The 18142-nt window shown below is 40.8% G+C and overlaps 2 protein-coding genes across 3 annotated transcripts in view; both read right to left on the reverse strand.

Moving 5' to 3' along the window:
* Positions 1–1950: 1950 nt before the first annotated feature.
* On the reverse strand, positions 1951–6359 carry ptrhd1 (peptidyl-tRNA hydrolase domain containing 1). The gene is made up of 2 exons (XM_023265550.3): positions 6122–6359; positions 1951–2456 (listed from the first exon to the last, which is right to left on the reverse strand). The coding sequence occupies exons 1-2, from the start codon at positions 6329–6331 to the stop codon at positions 2286–2288; spliced, it is 381 nt and encodes a 126-aa protein (XP_023121318.1). The 5' UTR covers positions 6332–6359; the 3' UTR covers positions 1951–2285.
* A 3947-nt stretch (positions 6360–10306) lies between these two features.
* Positions 10307–18142, reverse strand: part of fam184ab (family with sequence similarity 184 member Ab) — a 213266-nt gene continuing 205430 nt past the window's right edge. For both annotated transcript variants that reach the window (XM_055016016.1, XM_055016017.1), the window contains one exon: positions 10307–11319. In XM_055016016.1, the coding sequence (XP_054871991.1) occupies positions 11238–11319 (82 nt within the window). In that variant the 3' untranslated portion in view covers positions 10307–11237. The remainder of the gene's footprint in view (positions 11320–18142) is intronic.

An 18142-nucleotide genomic window follows, 5' to 3' on the forward strand; every position in this document is an offset into this window, starting at 1 on the left:
GACTGAACTAGATTGTAGGTCATCCTAACAAAGTGCTGAGTGAGTCTATTGCGTGTTATTTTGTATTTTTTGTGTCTATAGGTGTACATTTATTGACTTTATGGGATCATATTGAAAGAAAATAAATAGGTAAACAGATATGAATGCTGCACATTGTCTAATTGTTGCATCTTATTGACAGTAAACTATTTTGCAATGAATTCTAAAGAAAATTTTGTGTTTTAATGGCATTTTTTTTTTTTAACCCGTTTACACAGAAATGTGGAGGCTACAGCAATACCACGAACTGCTGGGTTACATGTGGAGGGCAGATGAGCAGTTCTGGGAACACATCAGAGATGAACACGCTATATTTAATAAAATGGATGAGGGCGCAATTATCTGCTGGGTCAAGGCAGGTGAGTTGTGCCTGTCTTTTATTATAGTCCTCACCATACAGACACTTTACAAAGTCTGGGCATTTTTAGAGCAGTGCTTTACACAGAATGTTGTTTTCCTCATCAAATAAAGCAGTTTTTCACAAACACTAACTGGAGGCCATTGAGGTAACATCTGCATTAAGTGTTTATTACCAACCTGTCGGGCCACATGTGGCCTCTCATTAGGTGAAATAGCAATTAAGGTCAGTTGGGACACCAGTAATGTTAGGATTATGGCAAGAGTTGCACACTTCCAGCAGTTGTAATAAATACATTTTTATTTGACATGAAGTTATTTGACCTTATTTCACATTACTGGAATCATAATATGGCCAGACAGAGAAATTTATGTTTTTCTACCCAATAGGTCCTAAAGTACCAACAAATGAACTGTAGCCAGAGGTATAATAAGATCATTGTTACCATGTAAGAGTCCTAAAGTTAGTCCCTTGTTTCTGCCTAAAAAACTCTTATAAACAAGAAAACTCTTTGATGCAGCACAGTCGGAAAAGCAAAACAGGCAACGCTGCTTTGTTTGAAGGGATTCTCAACTTTTACCTCTGGAAAGAGACAAACTGTTGAGCAAACATTAGGGCAGATAAATCCTGATAATTCTAGTAAAAGACAGTTATTCTCTGTTCCTTTTTTGTTCATAATAGTGGCTGAAATGTATAAATAATTGCAGATGTATATACACGATTGTTCAAAAGTTTGGGGTCACCCAGACAATTTCATGTTTTCCATGAAAACTCACACTTTTATTCATGTGCTAACATAATTGCACAAGGGTTTTCTAATCATCAATTAGCCTTTCAACACCATTAGCTAACACAATGTAGCATTAGAACACAGGAGTGATGGTTGCTGGAAATGTTCCTCTGTACCTCTATGGAGATATTCCATTAAAAATCAGCTGTTTCCAGCTCGACATTTCTCAGTGACCCCGAACTTTTGAACGGTCGTGTATGTGAGAATATCAGGCCTCTCTACTAAGAATCACGATGACCTACAATGATCTGAACTGTAATACAATCAAGACATGTCAAGATAACTGCATTTGTTCAACTGATCCAAAAGGAGTACAAGCGATCTAGCAATAAAATTAATTATAGACATGGATGTACGGAGTAATCATTTGTAAGAAAAAAACAAACAACAAATCTGCCGTTAAGAGATGCAATTCTTGCAGTACTTGCAGTTTGGTATTGAAAACTTACATTTTTTGCAGTTGCTTTGCCAGTGTGCTGAAAGTTTAAGCAGCTGTTAGGATTGTTAAAGAAATTACATGTGAATAATGACGACTGATCCAGACCTTGCATGGAGTGTTTTAGAGGTCTTGCAGTGGCTGCTCACACCTGATCCCTGCTCAAATGGCAGGAGCAACCCGATCTAAGAACTCCAATTATCATGCATAGCAGAAGTGGAAATCCTCGTGTAAAACAACTCATCAGCACAACCGGACGACGTAGGTATTGTTCATATTGAAACGGCAGACTGTTAGTGTGATAACATACACTTCATTGACAAAGTATTAAACAAGAGTTGTTTATTTATACAAACAAGACGAGCATAGAACTCAGATTGGAGCCTTTTGTTGCTATAGTTGCAGATCAGTTGGTGGTTGGTGCCACCCAGAGCACAATTTACTTTTACGTCACATATGCATGTTAGTTCAGCTTATTTACTCTTCTGCATTTTGTTTAACCCCTGAACAAATAAACAAACATATTTTCTGGTTTTAATCGTGTACTTTCCTTCATAGACAGACAGTTGCTGCACTTCCATCAAATCAGGTTGTCAAAGGAATTAGATGATTAAAAAAAAAAAGTAAACTCCAACATCCTTGCGAAGCAGCAGCAACATCAGTCATTTGAAGAGTTTAAACTTCCGCATCAGAGGCTGGACAGTCTCTTTTGGGTATGGTTTAAGAGCCAGGCATGTGGGGATGTTCTCTGGTTGTTCGATCCATAGTTTGTGGGAGACACCGGCCTGCGTCAGACTCTCTGATAGGCTGGAGAGAGCAGCTTCATCTGGAGCCTGGAGACATAAAAATATTCTCACTGTGTGCAAGTCAGGTGACAAAACATGACATATGATCTATGCAGGAAAATCAGTGTACCTCAACACAACTACTGGGATAGCAAGATGGCAGCGCGCATGGATGCAGAGGTTCAGTGCTCTACTTTTCAGTGTGTTTTTTGTTTGTTCACATGTATGTTGCGCGTATGGATGATATCCTGTGGGGCGAACAAAATCTTCAGCCGGCACGATCTCCTAGAAATAGGATTATCCAGCGAGCGGGCGGTTACAGCAGAGTTTCTCCACTCCCACAACATCTTGGGGGACATCGCCAGGAGCCCCGGCTCTCCCTGGATTATCATCCCCGCGAACAGGCATCAGAGGCGGCGTAGGGAGAGGAGACAGAAGCGGGGCTGCAGAGCGGGCTTACTGGTGAGGCTACGGAGGCGGCCACACAAACCGCCGCTTCCCAGCCTTTTCTTCTGCAACGCAAGATCCCTCGTTAACAAGATGGATGAACTGAGGCTACAGGTTGCAACAAACAGCATCGTGAAAGACAGCTGCATTCTGCTCTTCACAGAGACCTGCCTTCACTCATCCATCCCAGACACAGCTATCGAACTAGCAGGCCGCACAGTGTACCGGCATGACAGGACTAGAGGCTCCGGTAAGAGCAGAGGTGGGGGTCTATGCGTCTACGTAAACAACAGCAGGTGTACCGACGCTAAGACTGTAGGCAGCCACTGTTCCCCAGACCTGGAGTACATGACTGTCAAATGTAGGCGGGAGACTTTAACCATGCTGATCTCAAGAGAGTGCTGCCAAAATTCCACCAGCATGTCAAATGTGACACCAGGGGGACAAACACATTGGACAAGGTCTAATCAAACATCAAGCTGGGCTTCAGGGCCAAGCCACTACCACATCTGGGCCAGTCAGACCACCTGTCCCTGCTGTTAATTCCAGCGTATATTCCCCTCAGGGAAAGGGCTCCAACCATAAAGAAAAAGATGCTGCAGGACTGCTTTGAGTCCACTATCTGGGATGTTTTTGAACACCAGGACCTGGAGCAGCATACAACAGCATTCCTGGATTACATCAAACACTGCACAGACATGGTTACTGTGGACAAGCGCATCCGGGTTTATCCCAACACAAAGCCCTGGATGGCAAGAGAAGTGAAGTGCCTGCTCAGGAAGCGTAACAACGCTTACAGGTCTGGGAATGGGATGCTGTACAGTGCTGCCAGAGCCAATCTAAAGAGAGGCATCAGAGAAGCCAAGGCTGCCTACAGGAGAAGGATTGAGGACTGCTTCCAGAGCAACGACTCCAGACAGGTGTGGCAGGGGGTGCAACACATCACCAACTACAGACCAAGCAACACCACAGCTGAGGCTGGTGACGCCTCACTGGGGGAGGTGCTGAACCGCTTCTTCGCTCGCTTCGAGGTGGAGTCACCCACAGCCACACCTCATCCACCTGCCCACAGCAGCCCCATCCTACAGGTGGAGGAGCATGAGGTGAGGCGCACACTGAAGGCTGTGAACCCGAGGAAAGCTACGGGACCCAACGGCGTCTCTGGTAAGGTGCTGAGGATGTGCGTGGATCAGCTGGCGGAGGTCTTCACCAGGATCTTCAATCAGTCACTGGATCAAGCTGCTGTCCCCCCTGTTTGAAGTCTTCTACTATTGTCCCAATCCCAAAGAAGAAGAACAACTGCCTGAACGATTACCGCCCTGATGTATACCTATCACTTATCATTATGAAGTGCTTCAAGAAGCTAGTCAGGACACACATCATTTCAAAACTCCTGGCAGGATTAGACCCCCATCACTTTGCCTACAGAGCCAGCAGATCCACTGAGGACACCATATCCACAGCTCTGCTATGTCCCACCTGGAGCAGTGGGGGAACTATGTGCGGCTGCTCTTTGTGGATTTTAGCTCGGCTTTTGACATCATCATCCCCAACAGACTGGTGAACAAGCTGCTAGACCTGGGCCTGCCGTACTCCTCCTGCCTCTGGATTAAGGACGTTCTGTCTGACCGCTTCCAAACAGTCAGGGTTGGACCACATATCTCCTCGACCCTCAGCCTCAGCACCGGCTCCCCCCAGGGCTGTGTGCTGAGTCCTCTGCTCTATACTCTGTACACCTATGACTGCATCCCCACTCACTCGAGCAACAGCAAACAGCATCCTGAGGTTCGCTGACGACACTACTGTGGTGGGACTCATCTCTGGGAGGGATGAGTCTGCATACCGGGATGAGGTGGAGCACCTGTCGGCATGGTGTACAGAGAACAACCTGGCCCTGAACAAAGCAAAGACAAAGGAAATCGTCGTAGACTTCAGGAGGAATAAAGTGGACACTCAGCCCCTGTTCATCAGTGGAAGCTGTGTGGAGAGGGTGTCAAACTTCAAAGTCCTGGGAGTCCACATAGAGGAGCACCTGACCTGGGATGCACACACTACTGCAGTCATTAAGAAAGCACAGCAGAGACTGTATGTAATGTATGTAAGGACACTGAGGAACATCCACCTCAGTCAAAAACTGTTGGTGTCTTTTTACCACTGCTCCATAGAGAGCATACTGACATTTTGTATGTGCACGGCTGGAGACAAGAAAGCGCTCCAGAGGGTCGTCACCACAGCCAGGAAGATCATCAGCTCCCCTCTGCCCTCTCTGGAAGATCTGTACAGTTCCCGCTGTCTCAGGAAGGCACACAAAATACTGAAGGACCCATCTCACCCAGGTCACTCTCTCTTCGAACTGTTGCCCTCTGGCAGGCGTTTCAGGACAATAAAAAGCAAGAACAAGCAGGATGCAAAACAGTTTTTACGCCAGGGCCATAATTGCACTCAAAGGACAAAAACTAGATACACACACACTCATAGGAGCACAGTGTTATGTGATATGACTTGTGGTATGAATGTAGTGTGGTATGTTTCTTATGTTAGTTTTTTTTTTTTTTTTGGTTTGTTTGTTTTTACTTATTTATTACGATGCTTGGTACCTATACACCTTAAGGATTGCACTTTTTAGAAATTTCATTCTACTGGTACAATGACAATAAAGGAATTCTATTCTTCTATTCTATTCTATATCACAACCTTCTATAATTAATAAATGTATTAATCAGAGATCCATGTGAGAAAATAATTATTTATCTGAGCACAGAATGATAGACTTGTTGAGAGCATAACTCTAAATGTTACGATTATTTATTTATTTATTTGCATATTAAGCCATGTCCTATTTGGCTGCAGTGCTCCTATACAGGAGCTCTGTTCCACCTCCCATAGCGAACCCCCTTTAGAAATTCAGTGGTTTAAAAATGCTCATGGCTTATAAAGAAAAGCATACTTTCCAGCTAAACTCTTATCTCCACACTATAATCATTGGAGGTAGTTTTTCAATTCGGCACTCATCTTACACGCCAAACTGAACCCCTTTTCAATAAAATTAAGGATTTTAAAAGTTGCTAGCAAACCAAACACTATGAGTAATAATAGCTGGTTAAAATAACAGTAAATAGAAATTGTGTTGCCGATTATTACACCCCACCATGCCACCTTGTAATGTCTAATTATTTAAACTGTGGTTTTTCATACATCGCAGTGAGCTTGTTGACGACACCAGCAGCGCTAAAGTATCGTATATCTGAATGGACTCTGGCTCTCACCCCCAGCACCACTTTGTGCATGCTGTCCAGCTCCTCCAGGTACCGCTGGGTGTCCGGGTCTCCGTAGTGAAGGTGGACGGCGGCGGTAGCAGCGTGGCAGGCCTGAGTGATGACGGCTCCCAGCGGCCACGACAGCTGGTGGACCAGATCCGAGCGGACCACCACGTACTGGACCAGACGGCCCGGAGACCCGGCTCCTGCTGCCGCCATCTTCAGTGTGAACGGGAACGGATTCACGGTTTGTTTATTTTCCGGGTCAAACGCTGCGGACGCTCATGTAAAGCTGTAACAGCGACACAGCGCCCTCTGATGGACACTCTGTGAACTGCATCGTACAAACGCAGCTCTGTATAGCACAGGGGTGTCAAACGTCGGGCCCGCGGGCTGAAAGCGGCCCGCCAGAGGGTTTTGTCCGTCCCGCAGGACGACTTTGTAAAATGTAAAAATTATGGAGAAGACATTAACTTAAAATGATTCCTAGACCATGACAACTTGTTTTGAATAAAATACTACATTGCTCATTGTTCTTTTGCCATTTTGTGTCTCATTTTTGTATCATTTTGTCTTATTTTTGTAGTTTTTTTTGTCTGACATTTGTCATTTGTCTCACGTTTTTGTCGGTTTGTTTCTCGTTTTTGTCGTTTTGTGTTTCCTTTTTATCTTGCTTGTGTTTTTGTCTTATTTTTTGTCATTTTGGGTTTTGCTTTATTCATGCTTTTGTCCATTTTTGTCACTTTGTAATTTTTTGTCAAATTTTTTGTCTCTTTTTGTTTTGTTTTGTGTTGTTTGTCTAATTTTTTTGGCATTTTGTTTCTTGCTTTTGTCATTTTATGTCTCATTTTTGTAATATTTTGTCTTGTTTTTGTGAGCAGGTGGCCTAATCCTCATGAAATGTCTCTGGTATCATTTACAAGTTCAGAAATATAAGCAATACTTCAGTCAAACCAGTCCTTAAGCCATATGGCCTTATTTTTGCATGTTGATTGTTCCATAAGATGCTAATGTGAGCAGAGAAGTTATCTGTGAAAGCAGCCTTCCATGTGTTTTCATATAACCACAGTAAGCCTGCCTGTGTCAGCCCCAAATGATCTGTACTATTAATACCAAGCAGAAGACAGTTTCGGATCTTCCTCTCATTGGTGGAAACACAATTAGGAGAGAAACAAGCCTTTTACTTATTAGAATGTATTTGCAGTGTGAACAGTTGGTTAAATGTTGCTGTTACTATTCGTCTTTTATTTTCCCCTCATAATTTCCTGTTTACCATGTCCTCTTTTTCTTTTATTCCATCTTCTATGCGTTGTTGCTCTTTGCTCATTTCCTCTGGATAATGATGTGTGGAAGGTCACTAGTGACAAAACTGGGCAATATTTAAAGTTTTGAGAGCGCTGAAAGATGAAATTAATTTTGTAAGGTTGTGTAGCTTCAGATCTGAGCAGGCTGTGTCTTGCTCAGCTTTACTCGTTACGGCTTTGTTCTTTTAATCTGGGAGCTTAACCCTACTTGACCCATCAGTGTGGTGTCAGGCTTCTGTTTCTGTTTCACCAGCTTTTTAACTAAAAGAAGTCATTAAAGGAGAATTCCAGTTTATTTCAACCTGCTGCAGTGTCATGACAACTCTGCACTCTTCAGCTCCATTAAATAGATTCAGGGAAATAGACAATTTACTTTGAGCTCCCTGCAGCTTTGCCAGAGAGCTGATTTTTACCTGAATGATTTGAACATTCTGTCTTCCCCATGTGTTCTTCTTCGGTGTCTTCTGTGAGTCTCTGGTTATGTCCGTTCGTCCATCCATCCATCCATCCATCCATCCATCCATCATCTATACAGCACTTAATCCTCATTAGGGTTCCCTGGTATCTATTACCTTTTCAGTAACTTCCTGTGTTATTCTGAAATTGCCTTGGACTATGTGTCACTTGTGTTTTCACTTCCTTCTTTTGACTGTTTTCCTCCTTTTAACCCTTTGATGCACATCGGTCAAGAGATACCATTTTCCATTGAATTTGGGTCACTTTTTAACCCATTTTGTACATCAAAGGGTTAAGCCTGTCCTCATTAGTTTTACCTGAGTCTCATGAGTCACCTGAATCTTGTCTCCCAATCAGTTCTAAGTGTATAAACTTGTCTTTGCCAGTTCGTCTTGTTCACCTGCTTTATTCTTCTCTGTGCTCCTCCTGTTTGTGTTTAATTTCTGTGGATCTTTAGATTTTGTGTCATTGGATTACCTTCTTCATGTATGGCTTTATTTGTCCTTGATCACCAGCCTCCTTCTGTTTGTTCACTCGCCTACATTGTTTTAGTTTTTGATTAAAGTTGTCTTTTGTTCCCACAACCTGCCTGCACTTTGGGTATCTGTAGTTGTGTTCTTACCTGAACACATCCTAACAGTTTTTGCTTCAAAACAGTTTTAAAATGCATCAGTGTGGATGCAGCTCAGTCACTGCACTCTGTGGAAACTGGATCAGTTGTATCTGAATACATCAAGCTTTGTTCACTGAGGCATTGAAAAGCAGCTTTATGACAGATGCACAATTTACTAAATCCAATCAGCAGAAGTCATAAGACAGCTGTCTAGAAGTGTCTCAGAGGATTAGAAGCATCTATAAACAGCTTGTCAGGAGAAAAGACAAAAACAAAAAATGAGACAGAGCAGCATTTCACTGTGGATGATTAAAAAAAGTCCTATTTAGTGATGAATCCCAGTTAGAGATTAGAGTCAGAAGTGTTCATATAAGGAGACCAACAGGAGAGAGAAGAACACCACAGTGAGGTGTTTAGCTACTCTGAAGCAAATCGACTCCACTCTGACCAAGAAGACATCCATTTTTCAGAGAAAAACTCCACCTTCTGGTTTGCATCTTTGTGGAGAAGGATTCATCCTGCTACTCAGCTCCTCTGAAGACTGTCAAAATCAAACATTCCTGACAGAAACCATGCAGGGACAACATGACTTATCAGGTTTGAGCAGAATTGTGTCCACGCAGCTTGAGTGCTGCTGTTATTAACACAAAATTTTGACATTTTTGTAGATTCAACTTTTCAAATTGTAAAGTCGACGTTCTTATTTGTGATATTTAAAAAAATCCATCCATCCATTATCTATACACCGCTTAATCCTCATTAGGGTCACGGGGGGCTGGAGTCTATCCCAGCTGACTTAGGGTGAAGGCAGAGGTCACCAGTCTATCACAGGGCTACATATAGAGACAAATAATCACACTCACATTCACATCTACGGAAAATTTAGAATCACCAATTAACCTTAGCATGTTTCACCCTAATGAGAATTAAGCAGTGTATAGATAATTGATTGATGTTTTTGTACTGTGCTAGGAAGCCGGAGTACCCAGAGAAAATCCACACATGCACGGGGAGAACCTGGATGACCTGTAATTTCCTACTACTAAATTCAGGCAAGATGGAAGTCATTGTATTTGGCTGCTTTTAAAGCATATAGTTACTCTGGATGGCATTACATTGGCCTCCAGTACTACTGTGAGGAACCTTGGAGTTATTTTTGACCAGGACATGTCCTTTAACTCACACATAAAACAAATCTGTAGGACTTCCTTTTTCCACCTGAGAAATATTGTGAAAATCAGGAACATCCTGTCTCAGAGTGATGCAGAAAAACTAGTCCATGCATTTGTTACTTCTAGGCTTGACTACTGTAATTCCTTATTATCAGGTTGTCCCAATAGCTCTCTGAAACATCTACAGCTGATCCAAAACGCTGCAGCCAGAGTACTGACGGGAGTTAGCAAGAGAGATCATATTTCTCTGCTTCCTGTAAAATCTAGAACAGAATTGAAAATCCTTCTTCTGACATATAAAGCTCTCAACAACCAATCCCCATCATATCTTAAAGACCTGTGCTATATAAATAAAATTAAATTGAATTGAACATGCAAACTCCATGCAGAAAGATCCCAGGCCCAGGCCAGGATGTCAACTGGGGATCTTCTAGCTGCAAGTAGACAGTGCTAATCATCTCCCCACTGTGCAGCTCTAATACAAAAAAAAAAAAAAAAAAAAAAAAATTAATTAGAAATGAATGCAAAATCGATGTATCTCCACTCAGACATTTGGCTATCACTGTGTGTCCATCTTCCATCTCTTAAATTATTTTATCGGTAAACATAAACCACCAATTCATTCAAATAAACGACAAGCAAACACGACTAAATGTCACAATAATTATTTATTAAGCATACACATTATAATATAAATATAAAATATGCTATTTTTGTTTTTAAAATTGGTGAGACATCATTATATCTGTGTTGAGACAGACAACCATACAAACAGGTTTTAATATTCTACCAAAATCTGCTGAAACTTCTATGCAGCTGTAACAAACTTGCCATGATGGTGCCGTCCTAAAATCAGAGCCTGTATTCATGGAGCATGTCAGAGAAGTGTAACTGATCTAGGATCAGGTTCATGTAAATGTCACCATAAATGAGGAGGCAAACTGGTCTTAGATCAGCCCTCCTAGTCTAAGATGCTGTATGCAGTGGGCCCACGTACAGAGAGAGCACAATAACCTACCATATAGTTCTTTATATATATATATTTCTTACTGTAGTCCAACAATGGCAATTAGCAGCATGATAATGTACCACTCATTTTTTTCTAGTTCCAAGAAACTGCAAAATAAGTTAGGAAGTAAAGAAATGAAATAAACATCAAACATACTGATGATCATTGTCACTGTACTAAGAGAGAAACTCATCCACAGTGAAACAATCAGAGAGAATCAAACAATCAAATCAGAGTGATGACATTTGACGTCAGGATCGGGTTCAATTCACTTTCACCTCAGTCAACGACGACAGCGAGTGGAGAACCGTTACATTTTTACGAAAGTGAAGATTAATGACATCAAGTTCTGTGCAGTCATTGACAGATCAATGAAAATTCATTCTTAAACCATGAAGTACAGTTTCAGTTGACTGAATCTAAAGTGAACTGATCCCCAAACCTATCAATGACAATAAATAACAAAGAGTTTTAACAATTTTTCGCTTTTTTTCAGTGTTTTTTTTTCTCCTTTTTTTTCTTTAAGTTTGGTTGACATGCTGAATCCTTGTGTTTGCAGGTTTGTGGTCGATCAAAAGGAAAAGTATTGGGCGAACCACTCCTGGCGCTGGGCATCTGGGGAGTCGATGGTGGAGTCCTTAGTTTCAGGAGGGCTTCAGGGTCAAAACCACCATGACAGGAATACAGTTAAACACAGAGAAAGACAAGTCAGGGGAGAAGCCAGAGGTGGAGTCAGATTATTTAGTCTTAAAACTAGCTGAAAAACAGAAGCAGTGATAGAAAATACAACATTCAGGTACTTCCACTTCAGTTGAATGCTTCTATTTGACTTTAATGTGTCAGATTTTTCGTACAAAACAAATGATCCACTTCTGAAGCACGACAGTGTCATTTTCTTCAGAAAAGTGAATATCATGTTATAATATTCAGTTTAATTTCATTAGTTTCAGGTATTTTCTGCAGCTCATTCTTTCCTGTTTCGAGCCACAGACATCTTTTTTGCACAAACTAGTTTAAAATAACAGATTGAGTATGTTATTTTTATTGTATTGGCAGATGTTTGCACAATGTCTTTGAGGAAATTAGAGCTTTTGAGCTTTTGAATGCAGGACTTCAACTTCTTATGGAGTATTTAGTGGTGTTGCTACTTCTATTTAAGTCAAGTTTCTGAGCATTTATTCAACCACTAGCATCTTCTAGCGTTCCCTTCTGTGTGTGTTGTCAGAAGAAAATCAAACCTACTGGAAAATGAGTGAAGAAAACAGTAAACAGAGGAGCATTTTGTTGGAAGATACATTCAGCATGGTGAAACATCGTTCTACAGCTGATGAGCAGAGATTCAAAACTGGACTAAAACTTGTTAAAATTACTCAAATTGTCCACAATGATTCAAAAATGGTCATTTTAATCTAATGTTGAGTCATTTTGAGCTAGTTTAAAGTAATTTGGGACAGTTTTCGAGTTATTCTGGACAATTATGGAGTCAGTTTAGACGATCTGTGTTACTTCAGACAAGTTTCAAGTTATTTTAGACAAGTTTTAAATCATTCTGGAGAATTTTAGACTGACAGACAATAAAACGTACTGGATCAATAAAATAAATGCAGAATGGCTCAGAAAAAGCACTTTTTTTCTATTTTGGATGTGATCCATTGTTTGCTATCAATACTGGCTACAGTCCCACACTGGACCATGTCTCTTTCTGAGCTAAAAGTGTTATTTTTCCTACCAAACCAATGTGAATCAACCTGTGCTGCACAATGATGTCAGTCCCAGTTGTGTCCACAGGGGGGCAGTAGAGCATTGCATCCTGACTCCACCTCATACTAGTTTCATACATATACACTCAAACTGTCAGAATACAGTGTTTTGCACTTTGGTACGCCATTGTCAGTTTAACTTCACAAAGAGAAAGCTGAATGTTTCCCAGAAGATTTAAAGCAAAAGTTTATTGAAGCACGATATGTCCTTTAATGTCAACACGTCCCATGAAAAGACCCAAACCAATGAACTGATCTTCTGATAAGAATTCTCTCTGTAGTGTGTCTGTGCCTCCATGATCTCCCCCTGACTATTAAAAATAAATCCCTGTTGTACTGGATGACATGTTCTTTCATTACAACCAGCACACACACACTGCACTAATTTCAAATCCATCATCCTGCTGCTGTGAACACTCAGTCGAGCAGCACTGATGCTGTGTGTGCAGCGCTACCTGGACATGAACCAGGACTTCATCGGGGGTCGCCTGGGTGACAGTGGGAGATGCTGACAGACCTGAAACACCCGCTGACCCCAGGAAACATCACGGATGATGTGTCCAGGTGCATCAACATGATGGACTGTTTGTCAAAAGCCTCTGACGGATGCAGATTCTTCCTGTTTGAATAACATTTGCTACAAAACTAGTTGTTTTAGCAAGTCTTACAAAAGAAATATGTTTATTGTGAGCTTTTCATTTCTGTTTGTAAAGGTTTACAGGTTAATAAAGTGCTGGGTAGGTTATTTTTTTTACAGGTAAATGCCAATCATTACTGGTATTTATGAGGCTGCGGTTACTTCCTGACTTTTGTCTTTGGGGGTAAAACACATTGTTCCCAAAGTTTGAGCTAATTAGGCTGCATACTTGCATCTATCAAAAACAAACACCTATTGGAGGCCACTTCTGCCTTCCTAATTGGCTGCTTCTTGAACAAACAGTCCCATAACCCAGGGGTAAAGTCAAAATGTTGGAGGGTGTGTTTTTTGTTCCTTCCCCAATGAATTCCCCTACATTTGTTTAGCCTAATGAATCATGTTTGTACTCTACACGGTCACAATTCACACCTAAAGCATTCTGTTCTACCATAAATCTATAAATTATTCATGTTAATGTATAATTTGCTCAAAGAATTCTCATATTAAACACACACTACAAAGCACTTTCACCTTTTAGTTAATAATAAAATGATCTGTCTGCTGCCAGACCGACTGACAAATGATGATCAATTGATCAAATATGGCTTTTAAAGGTCATTTTAGGATGTTTTTGTGTAGGAAGTGCTGATTGTGAGAACAAGAAGACAAGGAGAAACGAGAGGTGAAATGTGGTGGAATGGAAATGTGAGTGGAGACGGTGGATGATATGACTGCAGGAGCACAGGAGGAAATGTGATGGAGAGGATCGGCCGAGGATGAGATGATGAATCAAGGTCAGAGGAAGAAGCAAGAAGATGAGAGAGGAAAAAGACCAGAGTCAGAGTCTTTACAGCAGAGAGATGATGTGTTCTCTCTTTACATCCACAGAAATGCTGGACCTTTTGAGGGAGAGCGAGTGGTTTGGAGGAGGGTGAAATCCTGCAGGTTTGTCTTTTAAAGCAAAGTCAAACATTCAAAAGCTTCTGTTACAAATGTCTGTCTGGGGAATGCACATGTTTGTCCTACTGTTTCTGCAAAATGACACAGTTTGTTAGATCCTGACATTGTAAGCTAGAAACAATCGCTAGATTTTCAGCTTGAAACTAGGGTTATGTTTGCAAAAATAGGAGATTTAGGCCCTCGCCTGTTTTTGAAATTCCTGCTTTACCTGTTTACTTGTTCAGAAAACAAGCTGCTTTGATCCACTCATACTTTTAATTGTTTATCAGAGAAATATTGTAGGAAGCAGATATTTTATACATGGATCTTCTCTTACAAATGATGCCTGCCAAGACAATGTGTCAAATATTAACATTTAAAAAGTATCGAAAACTAAATACAATATTACTATTACTAAAACACCAGCTGTTTTATCTGTAGTTGAGTAATATTTCAGCAATCTAGCAGTATTTCTTACTACTTGAGTACAAATTTTCAGTACTCTTTCCACAATTGGTTGAATGATTCCAGCACCTGTCCATTGCCTTGGATAAATAAAGGGGTTCAGTGGTAAGAAATGCATGGTGTTTATATATATTTTAAATTAAATTGATAGATAAACCTGGAGGAAAAATATGAAGTTATGTTTGTTTCTTTATTTTAGGTGAGGAGCCACATGTTAATCTTCATTTTGTTATTGATTTGTAGCCAAATGTGGCAAAAATAATCCCTGCTAGCTCCAGACTTAACAATATTCTGATTTTGTATGTAAATGTGATCACTTTACGACACAGGAATGTCATCTCTGGTAGAAAATCAAAATGACCATGGTAAGCTCTCTTTTTTTAACCTGGCCTTTCACCACTTGAGGCAGCTACTTAATATTTAACATTCTGAACAGTGTTTGCTTTTTATCTGTGCAGATTCTAAGTCTGCCAGTCATGGTCATCCTAAGCGCCACAGTAGAAGGCAAATAACCTCGACTTGTCTTCTGCTGAGGCATTCAGGACTGCATGTTTCAGTGTTGGCACGGATCACTGAAACAAACCTAAAGACTAATTCAGAGTATGTGTTGTCACCAACCCAAGTCAGTGATGGTCCATGTGTGGTTCAGAATTTGTAACCACACAGACTGTTTGCACTGCATGCTGCTGACTGTATATGTGCCAGGAAAACAAATGATGGTTAAAATGAATATTTGTAAGGAGGGGAGAGGCTCTCCACACCTTTATGATTTATTATTAAAACAATAATTGAAATAGATGCTGCTAGACTTTGGAGGTGCTTTGATTTGTACATGCTTTCTATTGATGGTGTTCAAACACACCACTGCAGATAGGAAATGTTAGTCACATGGACATGGAAAGTGTAACACCAGCCTAACAATGGCCTCAGTCTCCTTGTAGTGACCATGTCAGGTTATACATCCATTTCAGTTTATTGTACACTACTGTTCAAAAGTTTGGGGTCACTTAGAAATGTCCTTATTTTTGAAAGAAAAGCAGTTTCTTCAATGAAGATAACATTGAATTAATCAGAAATACAGTCTAGACATTGTTAATGTGGTAAATGACTATTCTAGCTGGAAATGTCTGATTTTTAATGGAATATCTCCATAGAGGTACAGAGGAACATTTCCAGCAACCATCACTCCTGTGTTCTAATGTTACATTGTGTTAGCTAATGGTGCTGAAAGGCTAATTGATGATTAGAAAACCAATGATGCTAGCACATGAATAAAAGTGTGAGTTTTCATAGAAGACATGAAATTGTCTGGGTGACCCCAAACTTTGTTTATATGCATTGTTGAATTACTGGTGATTAGATTATTACCTACATTTAACGCCATGACAGGCTGTTTCATTACTACTTTCTCATGTATTTCCACCAGTATTCACCAAAAATAATGCTTGCTATTAATGTCTGGATGCTTGTTGGCACATTGATGTTTAGCATCTGCCAAACAGTTGCAAGTTAGGTTGTAAAATCTAATAATGATTGACTGAAATGAACTATTCCTACTGCTGTCTGCCTCAGTGAGTAGACAAATGTTCTGTACAGGCTGGATAAGGTTTGCCATGGGTTAAAGACTTTGTGACCTGTTGATTTAAAGGGTCAGATTTACAAATTGCTGATCATTCAGCTGCTGGGAAACTCATTAATGTGAGGGCAGAAGGATCAACTCCAAATGTTTGTTAAGCGCTAAGAGGGAGAAGTGAGATGAATTGTCTAACAGAGTCTGAAAACATTTCAAAGCCCATTTATAATATCTGACCTCATACTGTCATTTCTTTGCTTTGTTGTGTGAGTGTGTGTTGGTGTACTGCTGCTGCTCTGTATTTCCACCGACGGCTGTGAGGAGCAATCGTGTGCGTTTTTGTTGCCTCACTGAAGAACATTATGTGTGTGTGTGTGCGTGTGCGTGTGTGTGCGTGTGTGTGTGTGTGTGTGTGTGTGTGTGTGTGTGTGTGTGTGTGTGTGTGTGTGGCGTTTTCGAACAGCAAAAGGTGGGTCCCATAATAACAGAGGTTTGTCCCAAGCTTTTGCAAAGCAGCCACCATGTCATTCTGGACATAAACAGCAGCAGAACATGCAGCAGAATGGACAGAAAGTAACACTCACTCACACACATGCCGTAAACCAAAATACTGGTGCATTAGAATACAATTCCCAGCATGCAACTACACACACCGCATGTATTCATATGAGGAGCACCTTACATCCTTCAACACTCCATCCGTTCACACACAGTTCATCACAGCCGCTAACATGAAATAAGAAACGCATGTATTGGACCGCAGAGTTGAGAATTAAAGCTGTTGTTAAAGTACGACACCACCACACACAGAGGGACAGTCCATGATAGCAAAAGACAATATGTACCTCATTAGAAATTTATATGGAAATAGTTTATTTACTTTGTGCAAAAAACCTTCGTTTGAGTTGAGGAGAAAAAGTGCAACATGCTGAAATTTAAATGAAGATGAGGGTGAAGAAACAGAATCACAAAGTGACACAATGCAACAACAAAAAGCCACAACAGATATTAACAACAAGTTGTATAACTTCCTGAACAGAAAAAGAAAAAGCCTGTCTGCATGCACACTGTTAACATGTTCAGACTGACGGACACAGTCATGGTGAGGAAAAAGTAAAAAAAAAAAAAAAAAAAGAAAACATGCCTCTTTTGCATTCCAAGGCCATTCTTTAAAGCTTCAGTCACACATGGGACTCTTATGCTTATGTTCAGGCTCTAATGTTATTCTCTAGATATTTATCACGTCTATTTACAGAGCTGTGCTGCTGCTGATGTCTCTGACTTGAAGCAGTCGCGTCCTTTAATGTCAGTGATGTAGAGTATAAACCTCAGGCCCTGAAAGGCCACAGAAAATCATCTACAAGTCTGTTTGATTGACCGTTCGCCAAACCCTTCCCTGAAGCGCCAGGCTGGTTTATCAGCAGGGCAAAGTGGCCAACAGAGACCGACTGGAGCCCCCAAAGCCCAGACTCACTCTAAGTGCAACTAAGACTGGGGTCCTTGATCCTCTCATCTCGTTGAGGGACTCTGTGTCAAGATCCAGCTTCAAGACTAAAGTTCTGTTGAGCTTGTTTAGTGTGAAGCTGTGTTTATTCTGGTTCTAACAGAAAACCACAAGCGACGCAGTGTTACTTCATCATAGAAGCACTGTAAGGCTGCCACCAGCTACACTTTTTATCAGCAACACATCTGAGAGGTGATTTCTTTAATAATCAATAGATTGCTTAGCAACTAAAAGGTAAGAAAATATTGGAATTTGCCTGTAATTATTCTATGACTAGAAGCTAAAACCTCCAATTTTGCAGTTTTCTATCACAGAACTGTGAAACTATGAAAACAGTGACTGTCTAATCACACGTTAGGATCACTAACTAGGAGGGATGCAGGATATTGTATTTCTGCCGATATCAACTATGTTGATATTTTGACGAACTGCTGATATGGATGCATGCACATATTTTTCTCACCTGATTGTAGAGAACATCAGGTCTCTCCTGTAGTGGAATCAACATTTTATCATGCCTACTTTTATCGGCCACTGGCTGATGCTGACACAGAAGACCACCTGTTCTGGATGTTATCACACCATTTAAAAGGCATTA

This window comes from Amphiprion ocellaris, chromosome 12 (genome assembly GCF_022539595.1).
Source record: "Amphiprion ocellaris isolate individual 3 ecotype Okinawa chromosome 12, ASM2253959v1, whole genome shotgun sequence".
NCBI classification, from domain to species: domain Eukaryota; kingdom Metazoa; phylum Chordata; class Actinopteri; family Pomacentridae; genus Amphiprion; species Amphiprion ocellaris.